At 43.2% G+C, this 13,697-nt stretch overlaps 1 protein-coding gene across 5 annotated transcripts in view; it reads left to right on the top strand.

Annotated features, from left to right (window-relative positions):
- The window catches only part of ADGRB3 (adhesion G protein-coupled receptor B3), a 445,105-nt gene that overhangs the window by 168,886 nt on the left and 262,522 nt on the right, over nucleotides 1-13,697 (top strand). For all 5 annotated transcript variants that reach the window (XM_028722675.2, XM_028722676.2, XM_028722674.2 and 2 more), the window contains 2 exons: nucleotides 4,137-4,301; nucleotides 7,063-7,227. In XM_028722675.2, the coding sequence (XP_028578508.1) occupies nucleotides 4,137-4,301; nucleotides 7,063-7,227 (330 nt within the window). The remainder of the gene's footprint in view (nucleotides 1-4,136; nucleotides 4,302-7,062; nucleotides 7,228-13,697) is intronic.

Raw genomic sequence — 13,697 nt, 5'->3', positions numbered from 1 at the left:
CTTGGACATTAAAGTTGAATGCTTGGAAGTCCTCCAAGGAGTTCTCTGAGTGTTCAGCTTGATGGCTGCAAATGCCAGCCAGCCTTTTGCTGGATGCTTCTCAGCCGCCTTTCCCCCAAAACAAATGAAACCCCTCATTGTAGAGAAGGAATAGCTCCAAGGAAAAGAGGCCCCACATGCCACCATTGGCTGGAAATGATGAGCAGAGAGTCATATCCTTCTAGGAATCATACAGCTTATAGTCTAGTCCATGATTCTCCAGTGGGAAAAGGCACTCTTGTGTGTCACTTGCTGCTGGAGAGGCAGCCCACCTGGACCTTCTTTATTAAGAGTCCTTCACTAGCTTTCACTCCATCCTCCTTCTCTATAGCTAGGTGTTTTTTTTAGGGTCTTGGGAGAGGGGCTAGTTGCAGGCTGAGGTTCAACAAAGCAGAAACATGGGTCTCAGTTCTGCTCGTGACATTTCAAGCAGGAGTGCTTGCAAAGTCAAGCATGCTTTGCTTGCATTCTCACTCCATCCTTAGAGCTGGTGCTTTGGTGTGCTCTGTTTCTTATCCCTTAACCTGGAGGTAGAAGGTGGGATCCACAGAACTATACAAGTCATTTTGTGAAGGGGTCTTCAGGCCTGTGGTTCTTAAAGAGAAGCACGGCCACGTAGCAAGCCATTTTGACATGAAGGGGAATTTCTTAAACAGTACGTAGAATGCAGTGCTGGGTTACCCAATAGACTGACTAAGCAAAGCAGGGGCACAAAAAGGGAAATATTTTTAATAAAGAATTTGAATGAAAAATAAAACTATTTCATTTTATGTATTAGTATTGTTTTTATTTTAAATTACATATGGAGGGCACCGTAATCTTTTAAGTAGTTGGGGCCCTTAAATATCTTAATCCAGCCTTGGTGACATGGCACAGGAGTCCGCAGCTCAAGGGAAAGAAATACCAACATTGAGTATGGTATTGGGCTTACATTAACTAGTTCTTTGAATCCTGGCCACTAAAGATAAAATATATGAAACATGCATTGGATATATGTAGATCTAATGGCCAAATGATGTCTCAAGAGCCCTGAGTGGGACCCAGAGAACAAGGAACAGAGCTCTGTTCACGTCATGGAACTTTGTGATGCACAGGGTGGTTCACAGAACAAAAATGTAGCTGAATGAAAAAAGGACCCCATTTCATTCTCTAGATGCCACACGTGTATATGCTGAGATGCTTGAGGGTGTTACAGAAGGCAGCAGTGGGTTATTTAGTAAGAATGTGGGAATTCAACTGTTATAAGGTGCATCTGAAAACTCATCTTTCTGATATTGTCCAGTACATAGTACCCCTTGATAAATTCTATAAATGTCTGCTTTGTACTGCATGTTGGTCCATTTGTTTGAAATATTCAGCATGTTGGGGCACTGTTACCAGGGTGGAAGCAATACCACTCAAAACTTTGGACTGCCGGTATAATGCCCAGGTGATAACTATGTGATACTTTAAGTGAAATCTTTGACAGCTACTCCATGTCTACACCTGAGTAAGAAGCATAACTGCATAAACATGTTACGAGCTGCGTGGCACCTACTGTTGGGACTATACTGAACATTTCTTGTGTTCAAATTCTGTTACTCCAATGATTTTCTTTCTCCCAAATTGCTACTGAAAGGAAAAGGAAAAGGAAAAAGTAGTTTAAGATATATGGCAGCAACAATCCCCATGATTTACAGCAATATTAAATGATAGAGTACCATCAGAGTTACTTAGCAAGTTTAGTAGATGGAGGCAAAAGTCAAGTGTAAAGACTACAGTGCAGTTCATGGGCATCAGTAGCTAAGGAATCTTGGGTAGCCTGCTAACCATTCATTTCAACCAATTTCACAATACCTAATCATGTTTCATAAACATGTCATACTCTGTAATCATTGTTTGGCCTGCCTCTTCCCTGTAATATCATAGTGCCGTAGAATCGAAATAGGAAGAAATTAAATTTAAGTTCATAGAATTGTAGAGTTGGGAGAGATCCAGCCACCTGCAGTGCAATTAAGTTCTGTAGGACATCTTTAGATGAGGTCACAAAATAAGCAGATTTGGTGGGTAGCCATATTTTGAGATGCTTCTCCAGTTTCCTACTCAACCAAGATGTTACTAATCCTTCATAATCATCTGCGAACAGCTATATTCCGAGACTTTGTAAGATTTCTGAGGAAACATATATATCCACATTGAAACAGATCTTAGCACATGGTGCTATTTTCAGGATACAGACACACACACTTCGAAGGATGATAATATAAGTTAGATATGTATCATGTAACTGTCTGAATGTTATGTGTCTCCCGCAATCCCCTTGCTAGCATACCCAGCTCTATGTAAAAAGCTTTTCCTGTTATCCAAACATCTGTCCGTGCAACATTTTTGTATGTCTCCTAAACCTTAGATGAAATGAAAGATGTACAAAATGATGCTAATCTTTGTGTAAGTTCAGAGTTTTATATTGTTGCCAACGATTCACATTTGTTTTATTCTGCTCTTGAAATGTTGTCCTTCTTTCTTCTCGCCATCAGATGCATTGAGTAATCTTTTTCCTCCTTATCATCTAAGTGACAAATTTCTTAAAATCCATGTCACTCAACACAATCCTATGCATGCTTACTTGAAAGCAAGTCTATGTCTAATACGACTTAGTCCCTACTAAACGTGATCAGAATTGTTGTGTTAAAACATATTACAAGGGAGTATGTTGTTTTATCAATGTCCATGCTACTTGCTTAGAAGTGTAGTAAAACAAAATACAGCCTAATATGACACTGTGTTTTGCACTGTTTCACCTAAAATAGTCTCTTCTCTTACTCTTGACCAGTATAATACAGCCATCCACCTCTCCTCACATACCATGGCTGACTCCTTTTTAAAAACAAAGCACTTGACTAAATGGATAGATAGACTCTGAGACTTCTCACAGGGTCCTTAGGTTCCATGCTTCAGCATTAGTATCACACTGCCAAATCTGCGCATGCATCATGCTGCATCGGCATGTAGAAGGACTGGCATCAAGTACTAGTGCCCATGGTCCAACAGGGTAGCATCAGCAAGACTCTGTAAGTCAGCGACAGGCAATCTTGTCACAAATCAAGCCTGAGTGTGTGAAACAATGCCACTTGACTGTACATAGGCACCTTGGGATGGTTTTTCATCTAGTCTGCTGCGATGGGGATCAAACGGTACAATGGAGCAGGAGTAAAACCATGGTTCTGCCTTGTACTTGGGCTTGAGGGCCATCCAGATGAATGTGCTGGTTGTGGCTCCCATCATGGCATGGATTGGTTAATCATACAATAAATGCTGTGCCTAGAGAATCAGATTTGCTTTTTAAGGCTCCAGCTAGTGTGGAAGATATGACTGGTGAGGTGGAATGGTAGGGAGGAGCTGGTCATCACCAGTGAGGGTGACTAAATCAAGGGGGGGGGGACACTTTCATCCTTAGGGGAATCAGAGAGTAGTATCCAAGGCAAGCAGTGAATAGTGGAGGTACTGTGTGTGGCCTAGTCTGATGTTGGTTCTGCTACACTTGAGGTCAAAATAGAACTCAGTGACCACATTTACTCCTCTCTTGACACACGTGCACACGCCACCTCAAGTGCACCCATTATATAGAAGAGAAGGTCAGAATATTCATCTCCCTCTTCTTCCCAGCACCTAGGCTATCAGGTAACCCCTGCACAGCCTTTTGCATAATGGTTGGTGTGCTGAAAGCTATGTATAGGTCAGTGGCGTAGCGTGGGTTGTCAGCACCCGGGGCAAGGCAAGTAATTTGCGCCCCCTAACCCGTGGATTTGCGCCCCGGTGCGGCTGGCCCCCCCTGCACCCCCCACCCTACGCCACTGGTATAGGTTGAACAGAGGAGGGGTTCAATTTAGCAGCCCTCTCCATGGGCACATCAATACCGCCCCCCCCCCCGGCCGAAGACTATGTACTCCTCATTTCTGTGTACTAATTATTTACTTGAATTACATTTTCCAGGATAAAGCAGGATTTTGTAATCCATAAGATTAATAACCTGCACTAAACAAACAAGAAACTGTCATGGTAGCTTTGCTGGTAAAGGTAATCTGGATTTTATCTCTGTTTTGTGTGTATTGCAATAGTTGATGGACAATGGCAAGAGTGGAGCGCTTGGAGTCAGTGCTCGGTGACCTGTTCCAATGGCACACAGCAGAGGAGTCGGCAATGCACGGCAGCTGCTCATGGAGGTTCAGAGTGCAGAGGCCCATGGGCTGAAAGCAGGGAGTGTTACAATCCTGAATGTACAGGTACATAAGGTCCTCTCTAGGAGAGAGAGAAATGAAGGTTATTATGAAATATTTCAGTTTGTTTAAAAATGTTAATTTTCCTTAAATAAATATTTTCCCCTTCTAAGAGTTAGGATGATGCACAAGATCAACCCCACAAAGTGAGATAGACTAAGAGATAGTGGCAAGGCCCAGGCTCACTCAGTGAGCTTCATGGCTGGGTGGCAATTTCACCCCTGCTCTCCCCACTACAGTATTCTAAGCACACTCGACATTTCAGACCTTCACTCCATGGCAGCGTGACACATTCCTGCTACACCACAGTCATAACATGTGAGACAGGGCCTTTTTGGTGGTGGCTTCCTCTCTTTGGAACAAGCCTTCTGAGGAAGCTTGCCTGGTGCCAACTTTGTTATCTCTTTGGTGCCAAGTGAAGACCATTTAATTGGCCCAGACTTTTTAGTGCTAGGGTGTTTTTTGTTTTAGTTTTCATGATGGCCTTTTGGTGACCCTGCAAACTGCTTTTTTTTAAATAAAAAAACCCATTATATATAAAAGAAATAAATGAAAAACAGAACTCATTAAAAATCAAGGAAATGTTTAAAGTGAAGATAGAGTAATAACCCCACTTGCTGTTACTGGATACATATATAACAGGGGTCAGCAAACTTTTTCCGCAGGAGGCCGGTCCGCTGTCCCTCAGACCTTGTGGGGGCCAGACTATATTTTTTTTTTGGGGGGGGATGAATGAATTCCTATGTCCCACAAATAACCCAGAGATGCATTTTAAATAAAAGCACACATTCTACTCATGTAAAAACACCAGTCAGTCCCCACAAATAACCCAGAGATGCATTTTAAATAACAGGACACATTCTACTCATCTAAAAACATGCTGATTCCCAGACCGTCCACAGGCCAGATTTAGAAGGCGATTGGGCCGCATCCAGCTCCCGCGCCTTAGCCATGATATAAATTAAGGTTAACTTGATTTTCTGCTGTCTGCAGGGATGTAATAAGGAATAATAATACTGGTAAATACTGGAATGGGGGGGTGGAGTGTTAACTAGAGATTAATTGAGAATTAATTTAGAATAGAAGCAGCAACTGGAGTTCATTCAGCTTGGACATATCTTAAAAGGAGAGTGGGAAGCCAGTTTTGGAAAATTGTATTAAAAATTGAATTAATTTGACAATGATTTGTAATTATTTGGAAAATCAAGAAAAATAATTGGGGGGAAATGAGAAACAAATGAGTAGCTGCCTCCAAGTGTGTTACTGAAGGTGAAAGTATACATTCCTTTTGACCGTTGGATCAGATGCCAAAGATGGCTCTTTATAAGGAAACCATGATTCCTCTATAGATTCTGGATTTCTTACATGTTTAATTTGTTTGGAAACAATTTTCAAATAGGGGGGAAAATATTCTTGAAATACACCTTAAAGATTAAAATACTCTGCAGGATGAGCAAAAGCTGCAAATTTCAGCTATTATAAACAGATTACAGGGATTCTTTCTTAGGCCCTTCGAAATGAATATTTGTAGTGAGATAACACAGTGCCGAGGTATTAATGAAAATCATACTGAGAAAAACATAATAGATATGAACACAAAAAGCACATTCATTAACACAAAGAAACCAGGACAAAGAAATGTTAGGATACCAGTTTAAATAAACACAACGTGGGATAGCTGTATAAAATATTGTGCTTTTGTGGAATCTATGAAAACATGGTTGGCATTCTCAATCCACATTGACAGTGCTAATCTGCACATGATTATTCAGAAGTAAGCCCTATTCAGCTCAGGAAAACTTACCCCCGGGTAAGTGTGTTGCAGCCTACTGCAGCCATCTCCTTGCTGTGGAGATTTAAGCTAATTGACTTGCTTTAATGCTACCTTTCTCTTGGGGATGCTGTGTTCAGAGCCCAGAAAGGAAACTCAGTAATGTTTGGGTATGTGCCAACTGTGCCCTTAACTGGGCAAAGGGGGCGATGGAAAGTACTGGGCAGCGTGACATATGTTGTTTTCTGTATAAAGAAGGTGTGCACTTTTGCTTGGGTGCAGACAAGCGACCTTCAGGTGGTTTGAACCTAAGCTGGGTTGCAGCATCTATGCTTTGAAACTCTCTGCCTGTTAACATTAGGCAGGCACCTTCACTATACAGTGGTACCTCGAAAGAATCTATTCCAGAAGTCCATTCGACTTCCAAAATGTTCGGAAACCAAAGCGTGGCTTCTGATTGGCTGCAGGAAACTTCTGCTGCCAATCGGAAGCCCCTTCGGACGTTCGGGTTCCAAAGAACGTTCACAAACCAGAACACTCACTTCTGGGTTTGTGGCGTTCGGGAGACAAAACGTCTGAGTACCAAGGCGTTCACGATCCAAGGTACAACTGTAGTGTTTGAGACACATGCTAAAAACATTTTCTTTTTTATTTCATCAAGCCGATCCAGACAAATAATTTAGGTTTTTTAAAAAAAACTTTCCTGATTTTATCTGTGTATTACTAATCATTACTTTATATTATTTTATGTGTACACCATTTAGAGCTTTTTAAATTATTATTTTTTCTAAATAGGTAAATACAATTTTAAAATGACCATTAGCTAATTTTAAACAGGCGGGCTGGTCTAAGGGAATGGCTAAACCAACAGTGATATTGTGCTTGAGGGTGGGATAGGGGAAGTGTTGAATGATATTTTTGGGCTTGGTTTATGTACCTTAATATTTGTGATCATGCCACTTGTTCGTATCATGACTATTGCCTTCTTCCAAGTAGCTAATGGTCAGTGGAATCACTGGGGTCACTGGAGTGGGTGTTCTAAGTCGTGTGATGGTGGCTGGGAGAAGAGGATACGAATATGCCAAGGAGCAGCTGTTACGGGGCAGCAATGTGAAGGAAGTGGAGAAGAAGTTAGACGGTGTAGTGAGCAGCGGTGCCCAGGTAAGAAGTTTATAGAGTATTGCAGTTTGAGGTCCTAGTTGAACACGATCACGTGTAGCGTTTACATTTAAGAATAAGACAACAGTTACCCAAAACCCATCAGAAACATTCCTGTGGTACTTTTTTGGGGGAGAAATGTTGGGAGTTATATGTTTGGTCAGTGTACAAATTTTGTCACCCCACACTCACTCATGAATTCAATTTTGACTTTGACACAGAAGGCCATCCTAATGATCCAAAGGCAATGAGATACACAGCCAAATTAAGTTAGAATAATTTTGAGCAGAGGTGGTGTAAGGGAGTGTTCTCCTATTGGGTTTGAGAGACAAAACCATGCCAGAACTGCTACATTACAGCTTAATTCCTGAAAGCATGATGAACATTGTTAGAAGTCATATTTGACAATCCCAAGTGAATTTTTGGTGGGTGTTTGAAAACTCGGAAATTAAATGGTGATAGCTGACAGTCACTTTAAATATGATTAGCAGCCTTCCCATCTGTAAGTCTGAAAAGTGATTAAATGTACAACTGTTTTTCATAAAATTCATCTGAGATGGTACACATTTCCATGGGAATGCCAGTCAGATTCATGGCATCCATAGGGAAAAACCTAGGAAGCTGCCTAATATCAGGACCATCTAGTCAATCGTGTCTACTCTGACTGCGAGTGGCTCTCTTAAGTCCTCAAGAAGAAAGGTTTTTCTGATCACCTGCTACCTGGAGATTCTCAGAACTGAAGCTGGAAGCTTCAGCATGTAAAGTACATGTTCTGTCATTAAGCAGCGGTCCTTTGCCTGTTATATATAGAATGAAAGCTATGCAAGAGAGACGCCTTAAAATAATAATAAAAACATGCAGGACTACTATCCAGTCAAAGCACTTTTAAGTCTCATTTATTTCAATGGGAATTTAAGTATGTCTTTAAATCATCCAGTGAAATCACTTAAAAACACTTAAACATACTTAACTTTGGCTAATTTGTGTTCAGATATAATTATGGATTTTTCTTCTTCTTGGAGAAGGCAAATTTTAGTTAAATCGTCTGAAATAATAACTGGGCAAAATTAATTGGTGAATATTACTCTTTCTATCCCTGGTTTTCTGCAAACAACAAATTAAGAAGCTGTTCATCTAACTCAGTGTTTCCCAACCGGTGTTCCGCGGCACACTAGTGTGCCGCGAGACGTTGCCTGGTGTGCCGTGGGAGGGAGGCGGCGAGAGGCGGGGCGGCGGCGGCGAGGGTCCGCGTCGAGCCGGGGGCGGCTCCGCGGTGGTGGTGCCGAGGTTTCTCTCTCCATTCTCCCCTCACACACACACACAGGAAATAACACAGGATCAGCTGACAGGACCCGGCCAATGGGGCGGCGGCGGGGCAGCGCGCGCAAAAGGGAGGAGCGCGAGACAGCGGACGAGGAGGAGGCCGGCATGTCCGGGCAGCAGCAGCAACAACAGCAGCAGCAACTCCCGGCGACGGCTCCTCAAGCCCCGGGCAACCCTACTCCCTCACCGGCCTCGGCCGCCCTCCTGCTCCACCCGCCGCCGCCTCCCCCGCCGCCGCCGGCCACCTCGGCCCCGCCGCCGCCCCCTCCTCCGCCCGCTATCGCCGCCACCACCACAACAGCCGCCGCCGCCTCAGCTGGGCCCATGCCTGCCGGGAGCGGCGGCGGCAGCAGCAGCAGCGCCCCGGCGCCCTTCCCTCCCGGCGTGACGCTGCGCGCTGACGTCACGGGGATGTAATGGTGGTGTGCCTCAAGTTTTTTTTCATCAAACAAGTGTGCCTTTGCCCAAAAAAGGTTGGGAAACACTGATCTAACTGATATGCACCATCCAAATTATACTTTCTGAATACCCCCTTCCTTCTCATTGTGTGTATCATATACATATAAAATAAACCAGCTAGTAAAACATGAACTATAAAACCACAAATATAGCAGCAAATTAACAAACAAGTTTGTGCAACAAACAAGGTTTATTATAATTCCCGGGTAGCTGGGTAGCTTGACCTAAAGTTTTAATACTTAACAAATTGTTGTTCCCTATTCTGAAATTCATCAAGCAGGTTGGTTTCATTGAACCTTCCCAATAGATGAGAATTTAACCTGTGTTGGGAGGGATTGTTGTTGGGCTCAACAGAGCTTTGTTTCTCTACTCCTTTTTGGTGAGTGTATATGGGTGCTTAAGGAGACAGTGCATAATGGAACAGGGCATGTGCAACCATCTATTATAGGCAATTGGAAGTGTATCACTTTAAGATGCTGCACATTTTTTGAACTGCAGTGGCTATGAGAACACACACACACACACTTCAATAAAGCATAGGGCAAATGTGAATTGTTTCAGTAAGAAGACCTTCAGATGAACAGCATGGAAAATATTTCTCACCGCTAGTAAATATTTCAAACATATACAATTTCCAAAGATTGCTACAAGTTTCCGTATTTTTCGCTCTATAAGACGCACCCAACCATAAGATGCACCTTGTTTTAGAGGAGGAGAACAAGAAAAATAATATTATCTCCCTCTCTGCTCAGCGCCTCTCCAGCAAAGCGGGAGGAGCAACGGAGCCCCTTCCAGGAGGCTTCGGGCGGCTATCCCTGAAGCCAGGAGAGCAAGAGGGATCGGTGCATTGTTCTCCTGGCTTCAGCGAAAGCTGCGCAGCCTGCATTCGCTCCATAAGACGCACGCACACTTCCCCTTACTTTTTAGGAGGGGGAAAGTGCGTCTTATAGAGCGAAAAATACGGTACATGTACTGTAAATAGTAGATGATGTTCACCAATTAAGTCTATGGTCTTGATTCAATCAAGGCCACCAATTAGGATGCTTATAGGAATTGCGCATGTTATTAGCATCAACACCTTGAGCACCTAATGGTGGAAAAGTGGAATATGACTGAATAAATAATTTAAGACTTGATGCAGACACAGTTATTATTGACATATAGCTACATAAAAGTTATAGTTGAAGAGTTTCACCTGGATGCAATCCTGTACAACTCACATTATACCAGTACCAGAAATACACTGTTGCTATAGCCATTGCCAGAGTGTACTCAGCCCAGGAAGAAAGGGGGGAAACACAACACCAGAGCACCCAAAGAAGGGATAAAAAGACACACGTGCAGCATCTCACTGCCGCAGTCCATCACTCCGGGACTGAGCTGGCCATGATCCCCAAACACCTCACAGACAGACACAGCCAATTCAGAGACATGTCTATTACTCACGTGGCTCCCAACATATAAGAAATTGCAGAGAACTGGGCTGCAGTCAAAGGCACAAACAAGGGAACCATGTGACACCATTCATTAAAGCAGCCACAAGCACACTCAAGAGGTTTTTGGTTCTTTAAAAAAAAAGGTAAAGGACCCCTGGATGGTTAAGTCTAGTCAAAGGCGACTATGGGGTTGTGGCACTCATCTCTCATCAGCTCATCAGCTTTTAGGCCGAGGGAGCTGGTGTTTGTCCACAGACAGCTTTCCGGATCATGTGGCCAGCATGACTAAACCGCTTTTGGTACAATGGAACATCGTGACGGAAACCAGAGCACACGGAAACGCCATTTACCTTCCCACCACAGCAGTACCTATTTATCTACTTGCACTGGCATGATTTTGAACTGCTAGGTTGGCAGGAGCTGGGACAGAGCAACGGGAGCTCAACCCGTTGCGGGGATTCGAACCGCCAACCTTCCGATCGGCAAACCCAAGAGGCTCAGTGGATTAGACCACAGAGCCACCCGTGTCCCTTTTTTGGTCTAAACTCCCTAAGGGTGAAATATTGTTCTCCCTCCACCTGCCAAGGGTAGGAAGACAGCAATGCAGCCAACACAAACAAGAAGTAGTAACAGCAATGGAACTCTGTGATACAGTCTACAAAGCAGGCATGATCCAACCCAGGATCTTTTAATTTCAGTGATGTTTTCTGGAGGTTGAAAGCTTCTATTTGCTTTTACGGTATTTTAAAAGGCATTATTCACACTTCGTTTAATTTTGAAGCAAAACAAATATGTCAAGTAAGGAACAGAGTTTGCAGAACTGCTTCTCAAATCTGGGGGGCGGGAAGAACTACCCATAATATAGAAATGTTTGTGACTAGATAATTAATGTATGCAATGGCTCAGCAGGTTTGGAGCTAACCTAAAGAAGAGGGTCCACCAACACTTTTGTTGAAGTACAACTATGATTTCTTTTTGAATTAAGAAGATTCAGTGGCGGAGATGGAAACACTGCAGTGATATGTGACACAGAATGAATGACAAGCTACGGTTCTGCAGATTCTGTGGGGAAAGCTATGGCAGTAAAAGTGGAATAGGAGGGCTTTGAATGCATGGAAGTGGCCTCAATCAGGATCTTGCATAGCCACTATCAAGACTGCCTCTTTCTCCACCGCTCCTCCCCATACTTGCCCTCATTACAGCCCTCAGTCACTCCTTGACTTTCTACAATACAGTGGTACCTCAGGTTACATGCTTCAGGTTACATACGCTTCAGGTTACAGACTCCGCTAACCCAGAAATATTACCTCGGGTTAAGAACTTTGCTTCAGGATGAGAACAGAAATCGTGCTCCAGCGGTGCGGCGGCAGCAGGAGGCCTCATTAGCTAAAGTGGTGCTTCAGGTTAAGAACAGTTTCAGGTTAAGAACGGACCTCCGGAACGAATTAAGTACTTAACCTGAGGTACCACTGTATTGCAACAGCAGCAGGCAGGGGTGGGGGGGCATAGGATGCACATTGATCAGGAAGCCTAGTTAAGAGTTGCTCAGCTACCCCCTTTTAATCTTGGACCCAAATAGGCATGAGCAGAGGCATCACTCCAATACATGTCTGTCGCTTTGGTTTCCCAAAACTGCAGTTGAATATGCACAAATGATAGCAAGCAAAAAGAGCAAATGAAGCTTTCACAAGCAGAAATAAGCTTGATGTACATCTCTCTGAGCCCATTTCTTCTCTTTCCTTGTATATTTTATGCTTATGCAGCAATGCGGGAATCAAAATATACTTCGTATCATGATTCCTATGAAATAACTGAGGGTGCTTGTCTATTCATTTGGCTGCCTAATGTCTCTCTGCAAACTTGGGTAAAAATCCAGCAGAATATATCCAATATATGCATACAGCTATGCCAGTAGTCCTGGTGTCCATGCGGAAACTTCGTTGCTCATATGCAGTTCCAGAGTCTGCCTTAATCGCAGGGTGTATTCCAGAGAACGTTGCAGCCACCTGGTGCAGTCTGCAGGATATGCTTGGCCGTGTTTCTGATTATGACTATACCAAACTAGGTGAAGAAAGCAAAATATTGAAATGGAGTGCTGTCTTTCCTACAGAGTCATCTATAATACAGAGACATATCATTTGGGACATTTTCCCTCTTCTTTCAGATGAGGCATTAGGCTGGCTGTGAGATTGTAGATGCAGTAATGTGCTGTTCCAATTAAGGGAGAGGCTCAGTCATAAAGCTGTGTTTTGCAAGCAGAACACCCCACATTCAAACCATGTTATTGCCAGCTAAAAAGATGGTAATGACCTCTGCCTGAGACTCCAGAGAGCTGCTGCCAGTTAGAGGGGAGACAACATTAAGTTAGATGGGCAGATAGCCTGACCCTGGTATAAACCCGCTTTCTGTATTTCTAGTAATGAGTAATTTTGCACTTCTTAGTTATGTGTGGCTTTGTGGTTTTTAAAATCCAAATATGCACACAGATCCCTTAACACATATTCGTTCCTGTTACCAAATGTGCTGGATTCCATCCAACTTTGGGGGTTCGTGTGATGTCATGTGATGTCATGTGGCAGGAGAAGACTGTGAGGCCTGCCATGACTGTGGAGAGGTCTTGAAAGGCCCGGTGGGCCCAATGCAGCCACAAGGAGTTCCATTGCAGGCTGCAGAATATTCAGGGTGCCTGGCCCCCTCCTTGAAAATTTCAGGAGGGCCCCTCAGCCCCTTGCCTGCCTGTTAGTGTTAGGTATGTTAATAATATGGGTTTCTTTTCAAAAGCAGCATGGATAAAAGTGATACAAATATTAGTTCCAGAATGTGCAGGAGTGTCCACCCCAAAGACCCATGGAGTGGTATTCAACTAAGTTTTACTCAGAGGAGACAAACGGGAATTAATGAACTAAACATTACCGTTCATTTCAGTGGGTCTGGTTTGAGTAGAACTTAGTTGAATACCACCCATTAGATTTAATAAACATATCTCATCACAAGTTATGCCCATACCCTAGTGCTACTGTAAGAGAAGACACCAGTACGAAACCCTCCTGTGGGGAAAAGAACAGAACACTTTAGAATTATTTTTTCTACAGCACTTAGGATAAAATGAATACAACTCCTTTTCTTAAACATTTGCCATTAAGACATATTCTTGCTCTTCTGGCACTGTCAGCTTTCTTAAGGATTTGAGAGAGCTGATGCTGAAGCATATTTAGCAACCTATTTTATGCACTTCATACTGGCATTGCTGAAACA

The sequence above is a fragment of the Podarcis muralis genome, chromosome 3 (genome assembly GCF_964188315.1).
Source record: "Podarcis muralis chromosome 3, rPodMur119.hap1.1, whole genome shotgun sequence".
In the NCBI taxonomy this organism is placed as follows: Eukaryota; Metazoa; Chordata; class Lepidosauria; order Squamata; family Lacertidae; genus Podarcis; species Podarcis muralis.
Note: the sequence above shows the minus strand (reverse complement) of the source record. Positions and strands in the feature narration are given on the sequence as shown.